The sequence below is a fragment of the Falco rusticolus genome, chromosome 15 (genome assembly GCF_015220075.1).
Source record: "Falco rusticolus isolate bFalRus1 chromosome 15, bFalRus1.pri, whole genome shotgun sequence".
Lineage (NCBI taxonomy): Eukaryota > Metazoa > Chordata > Aves > Falconiformes > Falconidae > Falco > Falco rusticolus.
In genome coordinates this window covers 2,515,773-2,533,068 of record NC_051201.1, presented here as the reverse complement: position 1 = coordinate 2,533,068, position 17,296 = coordinate 2,515,773, and the positions used below count along the sequence as shown (strand labels likewise).

The 17,296-nt window shown below is 35.9% G+C and overlaps 1 protein-coding gene across 7 annotated transcripts in view; it reads left to right on the top strand.

Annotated features, from left to right (window-relative positions):
* LOC119157770 (BTG3 associated nuclear protein) overlaps positions 1-17,296 on the top strand; it is a 152,541-nt gene that overhangs the window by 25,039 nt on the left and 110,206 nt on the right. For 4 of the 7 annotated variants that reach the window (XM_037409011.1, XM_037409008.1, XM_037409009.1 and 1 more), the window contains 2 exons: positions 11,137-11,259; positions 12,021-12,196. In XM_037409011.1, coding sequence (XP_037264908.1) covers positions 11,137-11,259; positions 12,021-12,196 — 299 coding nt within the window. The other 3 variants (XM_037409015.1, XM_037409014.1, XM_037409013.1) reach the window with 3 other exon arrangements.

Here is a 17,296-nt window from a genome sequence, read left to right as displayed (position 1 = left end):
GATGAGCTTCTGTCATTGTTTTGGATTGGATCCTGTGGTATCAATAAATTACAACCTTTCCCTGCCACTTTCTGTCATCAGTCAATGGTGCTGTGCGCAAACATTTATTTTAAATTACCAGTTCAAGTGTCATGTCTGTAGCTTCAGCCAGTAAGGGTTCTGTTTAAAATTAACAGGTTTGTTTCATGAAGAATTGGGGATGATTGTGCTGTCCTCGTGTGAATAGCTCTTTCATGCGAGCCCACTCTGTTTATGTCTGGGCATGGAAGGGGCTGAAGGAAAATGGCATGATTGTCTGCGATCTATTTTCACCATGTTCATTTCAGGTACGCTCACATTTAGGGGACAAAGTCAATATTAACAAAATGTAAAGATCATAGTTAAAACTTCATGACACCAGAGGATTTTACCTGTTTTCACGAATTTAAAAATTTTGTTTAGAATCTCAAGTTTTTAAAGAGCACATAAATAGAAGCAAAATTTTGATACTGTGCTAAAAAAATTGTGGCAAAGTGGAATTTTGACTAAGGGAGTCAGAATTTAAACTGCCATTCATAATTTTATTGATTGGTCCACAATGTTGTTACTTTTCATGCCTTTAGGGGCCTCTGTTTTCTGTTCTGCTGTCTCCCTTTTATTTTTTTTAAATCCTTGCTGCAAAACAGGTGATAAAGGTATTTCTTAACACATGCATTCATGTATAAACACATTCACTCACTCTTGCTTTCAAGTTGAATGTGTGAAGCATGTTTTGCATGGTTTTCTTAAAAGAAGGAGGTTAGCTACTATCACCTTACAATGCCAGCAAGTGACGAGCAGTATTTTAGCGTGAAGAATTGTCGTGGCTTGAAATATATAAGTGAACTAATGGAAAAACCCAAATACCTTCTTGAGGTGTAGTAGACATGCTTCTCTGAAAATTATGATTTTTGTCTTGCATTCAAAAATTCAGTTTATGAAACTGAACTGATCAAATAGAGGCATTCTTTGATTAGATGTCAGCCCCTCTTTCTTTAGCCAGGGCTGCAGAGTTAGGTTCTTTGGCTGTGGTATGAAAAAACCCAGCCACTTGATATCTTTGATTCCCAGAAAAACACGACAATGTTTTCCAAAGTTTCCTAATTTGTCACAATAGCTTGTCAGCCTCAACGTCTAGAGATTGATTCTGGTCCTGCGTAGCAGTAAGAATGCTACTTTACATCTTATTTTGCTTGCATTGGAACATGCATTTCATGTGTAAGTACCTGCTATGAATTAAGTGGACTTCTGTGATTCATTATACTTAGGATCAATACAACTTTATACTGAAAATAGTTTAAGAACTCTCATGACAGTGATTTTTTTTAATTATTATTTGCTTTATCCTGCAAGATCTACAGCAGCAGTGCTGCAAACAATGGTAATTCTTGCTTTGGACATTTCTGCTGGAGATTTAGATACTTAAAAATTAAGCCTGCCCTGTTAGTTGTCTGTCTGGAGTTTTTGTTATGGACCATCAGCAAGTGAAGATTTATTTTGTTTAAAACCATCAGTCTGAGAAGATTTTATACTTTTTTGCTATTGGGAGTTAAAATTCACACAGGACTAAGGAGAAATGGCATCTTGGATTTAAGAAGCTTGTGTAGCAGTGCTCTCATTAGAATTTTGCATTCCATTATTGTTGCACTAAGATATTGAGGAGCCAAGTGTTTAGTAATTTGTTGTTGGGATTTGATAAATTGAGAAACAATGTATAACTTCCAGATAGTGTTTAGTTTGAGAGTGCAAGGTCAGTTGTGGAATTAAAATAACAATTCAATACCAACATTTCATCTGTGTTTTGGAGGGTTCAATAATTCATGCATATATGGGATGGAACTTAATCTATAAAAGTGTTCAAACTGACCAAGATTTGAACTGTGTTGATTCATTCTCCCAAGTCCAACTTTTCTTAAGTTAATGGTTTCTGATGAAATGTCATTTATAGTAGCTCAATGATTCAAATGAGAGCCTAGCAGGTAGCAGCTGTTAACTTACGTCTGAGAAATGGATGCAAAATATGTGGCTTGGATCTCTTTAATTGTGGTGGTGGTGTTTAAAATGTGCCTGTAAGGCTTAAAACACTAGAAATAATATTTCAGAAATATACAATCTTGCACTCTTAAATATAATGCTAGCTAAGATTTTCAGTAGTGCGCACTGAAAAGAAAGTCTTCCTTCAAGGTTTAGGCAAAAGTTTCAGTCTTGTAGATGTGTTACGAGAGTTAATATTTTACTGTTTGCCAGGTAATCGTACAGTAAGTTTTCCTGTTGCTACTTAGCCCATGACAAACGTGAAATCCATTAAATTAGGAGGTTTAAAGTATTGGAAGTAATTTGTGCTTGCTCTGAACCACATGTGGGTAAACAGTTTATTTATTCCCACTTAGCTAATACACAGGAACTTTGTTCTGCATCTGAGACTTCAGTGAATCCTTTTATTTTGTAAAGAAAAACCTTATGTGAAAATTATGTCACGAAACCCAGGAATGCAGTTGTATGAAGTCCCGTGTGGCGCAATATACTGCTATTCACAACAGTACGCTCGGGAACAAGAGAACTGAATGCATACAGAACTTGCCCCTTGTGCCAAGACATTTTAGAAATCAACATCCTTTAATTGTAAGGGGATCTGAGAATGAGAGAGAGGCATGTACGTGGGGATCAAAAAGGCTTTGAGTTTTATACACAGATTAGAGGGACATTTACTAGTGTAATTAGACTAAGAACATTTAAAACCAATTACAGTAGTATTAAAATGTGGGTTAACCTACCCCCTTGCCAAATCCCGTAAGGTCATATTAGATGAATTCTGGGGAAGGCAGAACATTTACTTTAATTCTATGGTTCTGTGAGCATAACCAGCTCTTGCATTCAAGGAATAACTAATGGGTGCAGACTTGAAATTTGGTTCAGGACAAATGCCTTCATATGGTTCATGCTTTTCCTTTTGCCTAAATAAACACCATCATTCTTTTCAATTGTTTTATGGAAGTGGACGTTGTTTACCTCATGAATGTTCTAAAATGGGTGAAAATGATTATTAGGATTATATTTTAGTGGAACTAAAAATTTTCATGTATTTGTAGTGCACTAGATTGTGGAAGCGTATGTTACATAAATTAATTCTTAAAATGTATAGTATATCAAGCATATAATAAACAGAAGGGGGCAGAAAAGCCTTATATATTCATTTGGACTCCCGTTTTGAGAGTTTAAATATTTTTAATGTTATGGTCTCTCAAGATGTTTGTGAGTTTGAAAATCCAGAAGAGCACTCCCTAGAAACTTTTCCTGTAAGTTGGGGTGTTTCATTCTGTGCGTACAACAGAACAAATGAATGAAGCAGAAAGCAGCGGATCTACTTGTGATATTAAAGGGGGCAAGTTTTCATTTTCCTTTGGAAAGGACAGAAATTTAAGTTGTGTTCGAAAATAATTTGCATACCAGTTTACACCAGATTAAAGTACCAGTAATACTGTTTTTATAAGTTGTTAAAACAACTGGTCTTGCTACTTATGGAAAATAATGCATAGTAGTATAATTTTAAAACAAATAGTCTACAGTGTTTTTGGAGAGTCCTACTTTTGCTTTAAGCAAGGTGGAAAAGAGCTATAGATGGATTCAGAGCTTCAAAAGGATGAAACAGCCTAACATCTAGCAAGGTCTCGGCAAGGTTGGTAAGATGGCAAAGAGCCAGTCTTCCATCTGCTTTATTTGGCAGCAGATGCTATTTAACTGATACATTTCCAAACGTAAAAAACACACTGTTTGGAATCTGAGTGTCTTTCCAAACAGAATTTTCCCTTTTTGTAGAACTGTACATTTTTGCATATCTTTAGCTAAATCTCTTTGTTCCATATTGAAGGGTGGAGTATGAGACAGGAAATCTGCTCCTAATAACTTCTAAAATTGTATTCTTTGTAAAAAGTGAAGAGTGGTATTTCTTTAACATCCCTTCAGGGTATATAGAAATTAAAGATTCAGTACCAGCTCTCAGAGTAGCAGCATCCATGGCATCCATGGCCTTTCTATAAAAATGTGTGTGTGGTGGCAAGTGCACGTAGCTGGTTGGGTAATTACAAAAAGCCAGAAAAACTAAGATACATAATGGAAATTATTTATGAACCGGCTCTGTAAGAGCTGATTGAGTTCTGTCCGCAGAAACCTAGTGTTGTATTTATTTGCAGTTTGTTATCTGGAGACCATTGAGGCTTTCGTTGCTGTAACTAGTGTATTGAAAGCCAATTTATAACACTGCTTCTGTCACCCCCAAACTCCTAGTGCCACATAAGTCAGACTTAATGCTGATATTATATATTGGAATTTGTAAGAAAGTTTGGAAATTAAACTTTAATTAAGTAGCTAATTATATAATAAAGGGTTCAGAGTCTTTACTTTTGTTTCATACAATGTTTTCTAAACATACAGCAATTTCTATTTTAGTACTAAGGCTGCAATGGATAATTTCATTCCTAGTAACTACGTTCAAGATCAGCCAAGCCTACATATTTTGTTACGGAAAACGACTGTCCTTCCCTTATAGATCAGCCTTTCTCATTTCATGTTTAATACAATCTCCAGTAGGCTGCAGTACCACTGCTTATCTAGTTCAGGAAGTTAAGGCTCAAAGAAGGGTAATAACCGTGAATTTCTTTCTATACGGTCTGAAAAAAAGATATCTTTGCTGTTTTATTTTTACGAGTACATTTATCTTTAAAGAGGCTTACAGTGACCTGTTATTTTAAGTCATGACCTGTCCTTTTCTTGTTCATAATTAGAAGACTAATAATAAGTGCCATTTCTGTTACAGTATTTTTCAGTCCTAGTTGTGTTGCTTGCACATGGCTGGGATATACTGGTTTCTGCCGCTTTTGTGTATCTGCTTAGGCCAAAAGGTTCTTTGGAGACTCTGTTTCACTGTGCATTTAATTTTTATGGAATTTCAGTTGTGCTCAAAGTAAGAGAAACTGTTTGTGGTGGTGGTTCTTTTTCTGTTTGTGGGTTTTGTTTTGTTTTTATTTTTTTAAAGCAAAGCTAAGGTATGAAGTTGCTTGTGTACCCATGCCAGTGTTGTAAAATTTCTGAAGTAATACGTTTGACTTTAAGTGGAGGTTCTTTGGGTCACTTGCAGCATTATCTCGCTGTTTGTTAGTTGGAGAACTAGTTGGAAATCGGTGTTGTCATTCATGAATGATTACACTTGGTTGTACAGGTGTGTTTAGCTTTTATCAGAGTGGAATAATCCGCAGCAGATCTGAACAGCTTTTAACATTGGTTGATAAATTTGGTCTTAAAGCTAGCAATGGATGTTTTTTTGATTGTCAGCCAATTCAGAGGCTCTCTCTGTAGGTAAGGCTGAGTACAATAAACTCTATATAGATGTATTTTGTAACTTGGGAAACGTCTGGCTCATACATATTTGAGCTGAATATTTGATATTAAATGTTCTTAAACTGTTAACAGTATGTTTTAATAAATTCTGCATTTGCTTTATCTTTATTATAAATTGATTACAGCTTTCTCAGTTTTCAGATCCATGAATCTCTCTCCAGTGATGGCTAGTGTACTTTGGCTTGTCTTTTTACAGGACCTAATCATTAGTGCTGTCTTTATAATGTCTGCTCATATGTGATGTTCCAGATGCAAAGAATGCAAAGATAATTTTTGATGACTGAACTCTTACTGAGAATGACGGATAGCACTGCTGCTTTTCTGGCAATTGGCTGTGACTAGGCGAATGCATGGTTTAGGGACATTAAAACTTTAACTGTTCAAGTGTGTATACAGCTCCTTACCCTACTGCAGGTGTCCCCCAAGTCTTCGTCTTGGTGAATGGTTTGGTTGTTAGCAAGTTTGTTTTCTCCTGGGAGATGAAGAGCTGTATTCATTTTTTTGGGCATAAATCCAATGTAATTTTGGGTATGCTTTGTGGCTTTGTTCATGTATACTATACTATAAATTCATAAGTCAGTTTTCTCATTCCTGTTTGGATAGGGGATCTTAACTGTGTGTGCAGAAGGCAAAGGAAGCAGGTGGTCATCAAGAGGAAGGAGCATTTCAACATTATCTTCCTTAAAAGTGATTAAAAGATCCAAAGAGTGGCTGCTTTTGCAGATGGACACAAGTGTTGGTGAAAGATAAAAAAGGAAAAAAAGCTAAGGAAAACACCACATTTCTAAAATGGTACTTTTCTGTATAATTTGAAAAATATTTAGATTTTCTTCATGGTAGGGCTAATTGTAATATTCCTTCAGAGCCCCCACACATGCATGACCTATACATTTAAGTTTTCATGTTTGTCCCCAGCAGTAAACTGGAAACTATTAGAGTTCGAGGTCTGTTTCCCAGACTTGCCCAGACTTAAAGCTGTGTTTGGCTGGAGATCTCTGGTACAAGCAGTCTGCCAGCAGTAACTCCGACTCCTGCCTTCCTGATCTATTCTCTTTCTGCATCTCCTTCTAATATGTACACTAGAGGAAGATGAGAATGATATCCCCAGGAGCCCTGCCTTCCAGATAAGCAGCACACACTATGTGGGCGTTGCAGTGACCACAAAGTATTATATAGGGAGGAAACAGCAGTTTGTGTAGGTGTGGCTAGCTCAGTGTCCCTAAGCCCAGCTCTCTGAGCTCCGATTTACCTATTTGCAGATGTTCTCATGTGCAAAGGAGGCTCAGAAATGGTCTAAACAGAGGGCTCTCTTCTTTCTTTTCTTTAACTGGTTGAGCGCTGCTACAAATATTCCATTAACTAGTCTATATTAGCATGTCTAGGAAAACAAGAATAACTTCTTGTCTGAAAATTTTGGTCTGAATTTTTCCAAAAGGAATTTTCATCCATTTGGAACGCTTTTGATATTGTACCTTGTGAAAGGTAGAAATGTCACATAGTTTCTTTTGCTTTATTTTCTTTCTAAATGAAAACCTTGTCTGGGAAGAGGGAGGAGATGGGGTCCTGGCATTGCCAAAAGTTCTTTTATTTCATTGGCTGCATTCTGTGTGATTGACAGGTTATTGGCAATGAAAAACCAACAGTTAAGACTAATGATCATATCTATGACTCACACGTTTTCCATACTGAAAAGTACCTTTGGCAGCAGTTTTCTTATGCAAAATATAGATCATCCTTTTATATTTTTTTAAAAAAGGTGGAAGCTAAATATGCACACTTGAAGATGTTTATTTTTTAAGAAATATTTTCACCTGTAATTTAACAGATCATTCTGTCAACTGCCTTTGAAAAAATTTCCCAAAATAATAGTATCTGTAGGTTGCACACATTTTAAGTTTCTTACTAAGCTGTGTCCAAGAATAGGCAAATTGCAGAACCAGTCTCTGCTTATGGGGAAAGGAATATGTGAATGCAAATGGAAAGTACTAAAGCCTGTGCAACAACACTGGGTTTCTGAAGCACTCCCACTGACCCCCTTAATATTTTCTTTCCATTTTCTCTGTGAGTATAGTACTGGCAGCAGTCATAGGAAGAATTGCTTCATTTGGGATCAGAGTGAATATCAGAAGCTTTCTTCCTCCTTCTCTGTGATTTTTGTTCTCTGTATTTTAGTACATAAGTAATGGTTAAAGTTGATTTATCTTCAGTATGAGACTGGAAAAGGAAATAATCCAGTATGAGGATGCACTAGGCTGTAATAAGTTTTAATGATATTTCTGATTTGTTTTGTCAGGTTAGCACAATGTTTTGACTTTACATAGAACTCCTTGTTTAATTTTGTGTCTCTTCAGCAGATTTATTTTTGTTGTCTCTTTAAAATAAATAAACAAACCTGAAAATGGAGATTAGAACGTCTCACAGGAAAGTTAAAGGGAAGCACATTCCCGTATCTGCAAGGAATCTTGTGGATATCCATTTCTTCTGTGTACTAATTGGAGTCTAAGACAACCCTGTGCAACTCTCCTGTTTCAAGCATAATGGTGGCTTTTTGTATCGGTCCCAATTATTACTTTCTTTTTCTTCCAGGTAAGTAACTGCTCATGTTTCACAGCATCAGCTCTGAAAAATTTCTGCCTTGTGATGCCTCATTTCAGAATTTGTCAGCAAATTCTATAGCCCTTCTTGTTCCATGTAGAACATGGACCAGAACTGTAGTTTCTTGGTTAATATTTATGACATTTTGAATGGAAAGGTTACCTCATCCTCCTCATGCAGACTGTTTTTTGAAAGCGTCATTCTTCAGGAGTTAAGCATTAAACATAAGAAATTCCTTCTCCTTTAAGACTGAAAACAAAAGAATTGAGTGAGTTTTACCAGAGTCATTGCGTTAGTAGATGCAGAACACAGAAATAATCTTTTGTCCAACAAGAAACTTCTATTTAGTTATTTTCAAACTAGATGTAGAGTTCCTACTTAGGCAGGTTAATCACAGGGAAAGGTTAATTGGAGGTTATAGATTTCTTGTGTTGAATGTTTCCAAATGCTTATTTTAGCTGTTCTCTACCACTGACCTTTGTGTGACTCTGCTTGCCAGACTGCTTTATAGATTCTTTGAGTGCGTACAACTTGATAACAGTTCATTTCCAAATGTAAAACAATTGATGGACAATTTGGTGGTAGCTGTGTCTTGTGACAGAGGTTTTCCTTGTGTATGTGGTGTCTGGTTTTGCCTTTATGCTGTATAGCCAGGAAAATACGTGTCAGTAAAACAGTATGTTTAGTTAGTGGCTCCTCCCAAAACAACTGTGAAGGTGGATTTTTCCTGTCAATAATCCACTCTACTAACTGGGAAAAGTTAATAGCTAGAGAGGAGCCAGTGTTTTCATGGGTGTTTAGGGATAAATTTGAAAGAAATACTTATGCATTGGAGCAAGCTACTTGTACATACATTGATGCATTGATCAGGGGATATATCTGTGCTGATGGGTTGTATACAAGTATTGCCTTACTGAAGGTGTGCTTAAGCTAGCTAGATGCCGTCCAGCTCACTCCCTATTGTCTTCCTTAAAAATGAATATTCCTAATAAAAAAAAAAAAAGAGCAACCTCCCCAACTTCTTCCTTATTTTATGCCAATTTTCAGTGCTAAGACTTTTTCAAATATAAACTTAATATGAGCAAAATCCTAAGGACTGTATAAATGTAATTTTATTGCATTTATCTCTACAGCTGAAATTAATTATTCAGAGTATTCATTAAAAATAAGCTTTGGTAAGTGATATTTTAAACAGGCATTCAGAAGTGATTGCAAGAAAGATAGTGATAAAGGAAAGTGTCTAAAAGGAAATGTAAAATTCTTGAACATTTTAAACTGGCCTGTAAAAACTTCAAATGTAGCTATTTGGACAATTTGGGAAACATAATGAGAACACATATTGCTGCTAGAGTTGGGGGACTGCCAGCATCGCCACGTATCAATGTTTTATCAAGTAATTGGTGCATATCTGGGGTGTGTGGGTTATTATTTTTTTTTTTTAATGTTCAGTGCTGGTATTGAGAAAATAGAAGTTGCCATTTTTTTTTTTTTAAAATAAAAAATGTGCGGTTGTTTTCCCCTTCATAATGGGGAAAATTTTGAAAAGGTGACCATGAAAACATTGAAAACCCCTATACTCTAGATAGCAACTAAAAAAAAACCCAACAGAAAACACTCATTTATTGCTTAATACAATTTGAACTTCAAAGCTATAGTACAGTCTGTACTTGTCTATGATCAGACAAACATCTTCCAGAGCTTCTCAAGGTTTGCAGTCCGACAGATCATTGGCAGTCCATGCGGAATCCCATTTGTTGCTAGCAACAGATGCAGTTCTTGTAAGAGGGAGGCAGGGCATTAGGCTCCGGGGCTTTTTGTATGCAAAACCGCTGTGGTTAACCATTTTATCTGGGCTAAAGTTGAGATCCATTTATTGTTAGCTCTTATGACAGTTTCTTGTCTTTTCTCTAGGTCTTAATGATGGATATCCTAGTGCCTAAAGTCTTATGTAGACACATGAATATTCAAGCAAGCAGGCACTCAATTACAGCTGAAATAAACAGAGTTGCTGTCATCAGATTTGTTTAATTTGTTTCAATAATTAGCTGAGGACTACAGTTAGGAAAAATAAATGACTGTCAGTCATGTTTGAGATGTTGGACCAGTAAAAACAATAGCGGACTATTTACTGTGGGAAGCAAAGAGAAAAGAAAGCCTTCTCTGACACTGAAACACAAATTATCTTCCAAGTTTTCTCCTGAAGTTTACCATGAACACAGTGAAAACAGTCTTAAATATCAAAACCATGCCTTAGAATATTGAGTAATGGTGTGGGAATAACGTTAATCTCTGAAATCAAATTATAGGATAAGATGCATGCTGGAGATAATTATTTACTTCATATTTACTTCTGTATTATAGTGTAGACTTAGTGCGTTTTTCTGTGCAACACTTCTCTAGTTATTTCCTTCTACATTGTCATCATAAGTGATAAAAAAGGCTTTCTGGTTTCTCACACGCTAAATGCTTTTCTGTTGCTTGTTTCAGATTTTTTTTCTTTTGTATGTGAAATGCACGTAAGAAATGGTTTAGTTTTGTCATTCGTTAAAGTTACAGTCTGTCCCTTTTCTGCTCTGATGCCCTAGTACCACACTTGTCTCCCTGCCCTCCACAAGCCCCCAGCACTGGAAGACAGTATGTGCTTTTTAACTCAGCTCATAATCCAATCAATAAATAATTTAAAAATTTATTTCATAGGAATTGTCCTACTGAAGATGGTGTATTACCGTGTGAGCTGGCCGTAGTCTCCCTCTGAAAATGCTCACTCTCAGACCTTGCAAAAGAAGAATGTGGTTGCTTTTTGGAACTGCGATTTGCAAACTTTCTCCTGTATATCTTGAGTTGAATTCTTTATCGCTTTGCCAGGGGTTGTGGACTTTTATATAATTCCATTGAAGCCATCCATCCTCTGAAAAAAAATTTGAGTACTTGAGATGGTACAGATGTCAAATTCGATGGATTACCAGCTTTAGCATTGGATGCATAACCACGATGCTGGGATAAAGAGCGAGGCTTAGAGGCATTCTCTGTTTTTAAGTAGACTATTTAAGCCATAAGACTGTGTTAATGTATTATTTATAAGGTTTGTTCCTTTACATTCCATTTTCCTTTCTGATTTTTGTCTTGTAGTGTTGTCCCTCAGACCACAGTAATACTGAACAACGACCGGCAGAATTCAATTGTAGCCAAGATGGTTGGGCAGGAAGAACCATTGAGCAGAGCAGCGGATTCTCTGGAAAATATCCTTAGCAAGTTAGTAGCAGTTATGGGAATCCTCCCCATTCCTTCCCTCCCTGGTTTGACAGATCAGTATCAGTTTCTGCAGCAGTTTGAAGTGGAAAATAAGGAATGTTCTAGGTAATAATAGTGGGAAAAGCGTTGAACTGGTACTTGAATGTGTTATTTGGCTGACCGTTCTGCCTAGGGAAGCCTCTTATCAGCAGTATAGGTACACTCTTGGTTTGCTCTGGTTGGGGAGAGAACATCCTGGAGGATCTGGAATTAGTTCAATGGCAGCAAACAGTTGAAAGAAAAAGTGCCTATAGCTACATATTTTTTACAGATGTACGATTGCTTGGGAACATGCCAAGATCCTGTATTTAACCAGCTGAAGAAGGAATATGCAGCAGCCCGGGAAGGCTTGTTAGAGTTTGTACAATCTAAAGCAAATTTTAAATTAAGTGGAACTTGAGATTCTGGGTAGAAGCTGTTAAATAATATGTTGTAATAAATTATTAAAATATTTTTGTTTTGCACACGAGGCCTAGGCTTTTCCATTGATGCAAATTTAGAAAGTATGCATCTACATTTTTTTTTATTTCTTCTGCTATTTTCCTTCCATTTTATTTTGTTGTGTAGCTCTGAGTTATAAACAGGAGTAGGCTTGTGTTTAAAGGAGCATGCTTTTGTAATGCATTTACTTTTGTCAATTAGTGCTTTTAATTCCCTTATAATCAGTCGTCTTTGGTCAAGGATTGTGTTTTCCCAAAGTTACATACTTTTCTTTTCCATAGTGCTGTTCCTGGACGTAGGCAGAACACCATAGTGGTGAAAGTGCCAGGGCACGATGACAGTCACAATGAAGACGGAGAGAGTGGCTCTGAGGCCAGTGACTCAGTTTCCAACAGTGGACAATTAGGAAGCCAAAGTATTGGGAACAATGTCACGCTTATTACGCTGAACTCTGAAGGTATGCTGATCTAACTGTAAGGCTACTCGAGCAAAGTCAATGTGGTGGTGGAATGAACTAAGATTCAACTGGAAGCTTCAGAGATGGTATCATGGGTCCAACCTTGAATTGTTAGGCAATACAGCAAGCATCAGATATGAGTGAATGAATAGGGTTGTTTTTTTTTAATTATTTTTACTAGTTTTGCAGGCAGAACAGCTAATTAAAATTCCTTATAAAAATTTAAAAAGTATGCCCCACTACAGCAGAGTATTTTTCTATTTTAAACCCTTTAACACATGCAACCTGCAGGATTTCCTGTCACCAAGTTGGAATATTGTTTCAGGAAAAAAAATGTCTTCTCTGGGAAATAAAATCTACTAGTCTATCTCGTCCTGAAACTTTAATAGTCCACTTGTGTAATTCTCATGAACGTGAAATATTTATTTTAGTGAGTGCAAGCAATTTTTATAAGGAAATTTATATTAAAAAGAGTGTTAACAGGATAGTGTGTAGTGTCAGATTTTTCTGAAAATTCTTTAAGCCTTGGACACAGAAATCAAATGTAGAGAAATCTAAAAATTTTAGATTAGCCTAATAAAGATATTCTATTTTATGTGGTTTGAAATATTGGAATAAATGTTAATTGCTATTATTTTAATCAGAAACAAGATGATGTAAGGATCTCTGAGTTTTAGGTGAAAACATAAGATAAATTAAAATTTGAAAGTATCAGTGATTTTGTTTTTATGCAGATGTAACTTGAATCCTAGAGTTCAATTTAATAGTTTTCCTAATTATTTTTTAAAACTTATTGATTGAATATTTACTGAAGTGTTATTCTGGATGTGGTAGTTCATATTTACATTGATGTACCAGAGAAGAATAAATTACTTCAGGGTAATTATTGCAGCAGAATGCACTTAGGAGGTGACCCTTGTAATTAAGAGGTAAATGCATTGTCTTTTTGATCTCTTAACATTGAAACAGAAGGACTCCTCAATTAGGAGTGATTCAGTTTCTTCTGCATGATCTCCAGCCATTGGTAAAAGCGTGTTGGGTGTGAACAAGTTAGGATACAATTAGTGGTAAGAATTAATTCAAGGTAGCCAGAAACTGAGTATTTAAGAGTTGCATTCATAGATTTCAGAACTGACTAACAATTTGACTAACTAATTTGACAACTAAAACTCTGATACTTGGAGAACTTCAGAAGTCAGTCTACTGGAAGTCTTATGCACCAAAGACAGTTTTTGAAAATGTTGTTCTAAGGCATATGGACTTAGGATTCTTTGACTTTTATGGATATTTGTACAACTTACGCATATTATAAAGTTAGGCTCAGTCTATTTGCGTGTTGTGAGACAAAGTTGCTTCCAAAGGGTGTTTAATTTTGGGTTAATAGGGTGCTAAAGGAGACTGAGACTGTTTGAGGAGTTCCCCTCAAAAATATGGTCAGATTACAGATAGTGCTGATATTTTGATGTGAAAATATAAAAGGTACTCTTTGTGGAGTCTGTTAATATTTCATACAGCTCTGTCAGCTATACCAGGAACGAAGTTTCTAACGTTAGGAGGCTATTTGTTGTGTACTGCCCTTTTTGACTTGGTTGGCACAGATTTGCACAGACAAATGTGATGTTGGCCTTTTATGCTATTGTTGTATATGTAAATTTTGAAGAAACAGGTAATCCATTAATGTCTTCAGATCTGATTTTCTTCAGACCTTTAGAACACTCATCCATTAAAAATCTCTCTGAGATTGATGAATGCTTTGAGAATCAGATTAGTAATCCCCCACACCTACCTCTTCTTGCCCTCACAAAGATGAGAGAGGACCGCTGGCACAGAAGGAATGCTAAACGAACTAGCCTGCAGTATGTCACAGAAATTAAATTATTAATAAAGGAAGTGATGAAGAATAATAGGTCTGTTGTGCAGACTTGTTTTCTTCAGCAGTAAAAAGCAAAAGTTACAGCACCCATCAGCTTGCTTTCATCGGCTGTTGAAGAATTCTGAGTGACTTGGAGTTGCTCAAAGGAATCTCGATGGATTGTAAAATACAAATGGCATACTTCAGCCCTTAGGGACTGAGACTAAACAACAGGCTTTCAGCAGGACTCCCATCCATCATCTCGTGTCCGGAAAGCAAAACTAAATCGTGTTTATAGTTGGGCTTTAGCTGACTTTGAATATGGCATTGACCTGTGGATATATCAGAATTTAGTTAATAGATTTATGTAAAGACATTGTTTGCACTCTGCAGGCTGTTTTCAAAGAGCATTTAATCACGTAGGATAGTTTAAAAAATATTAGTGTTATAGCATTTCTATTCCTGAAAAAGAATTACATAGAAGCATAGAGCCCAGTTCCAGTAATGGTCTAGGATAAGGTTGTGTTTTTGTTGGGTTTTTTTTTTTTTTTTTTTCTGACTTATGACTTTATTTGATCTTCAGTGTACATTACTCTTCTTGCATGTGCAGTAAGGTGTGTTCTGTCTTTTCTTTGAGCAACAGTTACTTGATTCTTTTGCTTTTCAGAAAACTGAAAACGCTCATCCGTTTTCCAGATAGGGTTAATGGTCGGACAAGCATTGATTTTAAGATGTAGTATTTATGAGCTGAAAGCATGTAGACATACTGAATCTCTGATTTTTGTGAAATTTTGTGAATTTTTTCCAAAGTTCACTTCGGGATAATTAATGTCCTTTTGTATAGGGATAGTAGAAATATCAACACCTGACATATTCATTGGACTGCAGTTCTAAAAGTGGAGTAATCTTTCACAATTGAAGATAAAACTCAGCAAGAATAGAATTGTTCAGTGTTGAATTACCAGTTAAAATAAAATTAAAATAGGCTAGAAGGCTTACTAGTAAGTGACTTACTATATTTATGTCATATTTTTGGCATAGAAAATACCAAGTGTATCTTTATTCAGCCAACTAAGAAATAGTGTTTTTTCATTTAACATGTAATTTTACCCCATGGATTCTAATAACTGTCAAAAGTGATTAGTCTGCTGTTGTTTTGAATGAATATGTTAGAGTGTGTTTCTTTTCTCTAACTTTATTGTACCCCAAGTGGATCTTCTGGTATGGATGGTATAAACAGTAGTGTAAGTTTAGTGCTTTAGTTGTAAAATTACTTCTCTGCGAATGGGAGGGTAATTTAATACTAAGATCAAAGCTCAAAACTCTGTTTTACTGAAGAAGATCTCTTCCTCCAGAAATACTGTTCGAAAGAACTGAATGCCATTGAGCCTGTCAGAGTTTAAATGGGGAAGGGACATCATTTTAAAATTGATTAACTTTGAATCTTTGGTTTCTGGAGATCTGGATTGGAGCCTTCATTTAAATCCTACTGAAACAAGGTACCGAATGAAGAAGCCCACGTGTGACCCACTACCGAACTCACATTAGAGTAGAAGTGAAAAAGCCAAAAGGCCTTAAAGCAGCAAACGTGCAACCTACCAAATAAAACTGTGTCCAAGCTGCTTTATTCCGGTAATTTAAACTGCATAAGCAGTGCTAAAGTATTTAATTGTAAGTGCTGTCTGTAAAGTCTAATTGACTTAATCATCGCCCATCTCTTTTCTCTTTATTTTTCTGATTTAGTAAGAAATCTCCTTGTATTTTTACATGGTATGTTGATGATCTTTTAAGAGGTCCTCACTTCAACTGGGAGTCATTGTTTCAAACCAGAGATTTTTATGTTGTTTAATTATCTTGGTTACAATTTTAGCTAAGGAGTTCTGATTTGGACAAGTGTTTGGAGAGCAACTCTTACAGTTGTGGAACTGTCCTTACCCACAGTGCACTCAACTAAATAAATCTCAGGTCTGGTTAACCTTTTTTCCCTCTCTGTCTTTTGAAACTTCAAAGCTATAGAGGTAACTCGCATACCGTGGTAGAAATGCAGCTAAGCAGTTTACGTCAGGAAGTATACCTTTGTGTTTTGATATAAATGTTTTCTTTCTGAAGAGGCTTTTAGAAATTTGAAGTACACAGCTGTTCCCACGTTTTTAGAAGTCTGTTGTGTGGTGGTTATTCTCTGAATACATGAACATGTCTGTTTGAGCAGAAATGTTTTCTGGAGAAAAGAAATGACCTAACATGAGTTATAGCATGACCTGTCAAACTTACAAACCATTTTACTGTGTGAGTATCTAAAGAATTTTGATAGAGGCTGATTTTTTGAAAGGTTTTAGTAGATAAAACCAATGTAAATATAATGAAAATTAATGTTTTTGCTGTATTCGCCTGATGCACTGTATGCTTTTTCTTTAATCTGGAGGAAACCTGTGTTTAAAAATACAGGGAACTTTTCTTGTTCATCGTCCTCTCTTTGTTTTTTATTTTCCCCCACCATGGATTACACATCTTTCTCATTTAATGGAATAAGAAAAAATATATATTACTAAGAAGTGTTTAAAGTAAATGCCAACAAGTGATAGATGTGTTTTTCTCTTTTAAAAGTCCAGTTAATTTTGACATGAATGTGTTCTTACTGTATGTTTTGGAGTACAGCATATTCTCAGTTTAAACAAAGTTGTGCTTTTTTTTTTTTTTTTTTTTAAATCTTGTACTTTCTAATTAGGCTTAAAAATGAGCAAATGATTAATGAAGAACATTTTTGAAACATCGTTTGGGCCTGATGTCTATGTACATGCTGGTTTTGTAGATCTTCAGGAACTGTTACAAAAACCTTTTTTGTCCATTTGTGAGTATTTAGTTGTGATGTGTGTTAAATGGTTTCTAACGTGGTGACTTCTGTCCATCTGTTCAGCTGTGGTTGGAAGGGAGTCAGTATTTCTCAGGTGCATTGGAGCTGTGCAGAATTATGTGACTTAAATGTCATGGGCACCCTCCAGCTCAGTGCAGTTCACTGTATTATGTAAAGCAGAGAGAGCACAGATAGAGATTTTATTAACTTCACTAGTACGGTTTTGGAGTGGGGGAGCCGTTAAGTTTTATATACTAAACATGCTGAAATTTATTTTTTACTAATTGTGTGTGCTAAATGAAGCGATGGCATGATTCTGTTTTCCTCGTCAGTTTTCAGATACTGTACTACTTGCACTTTCAGGGTGGTAAGATAAGGAAAAGAAGAGGCTGTTATT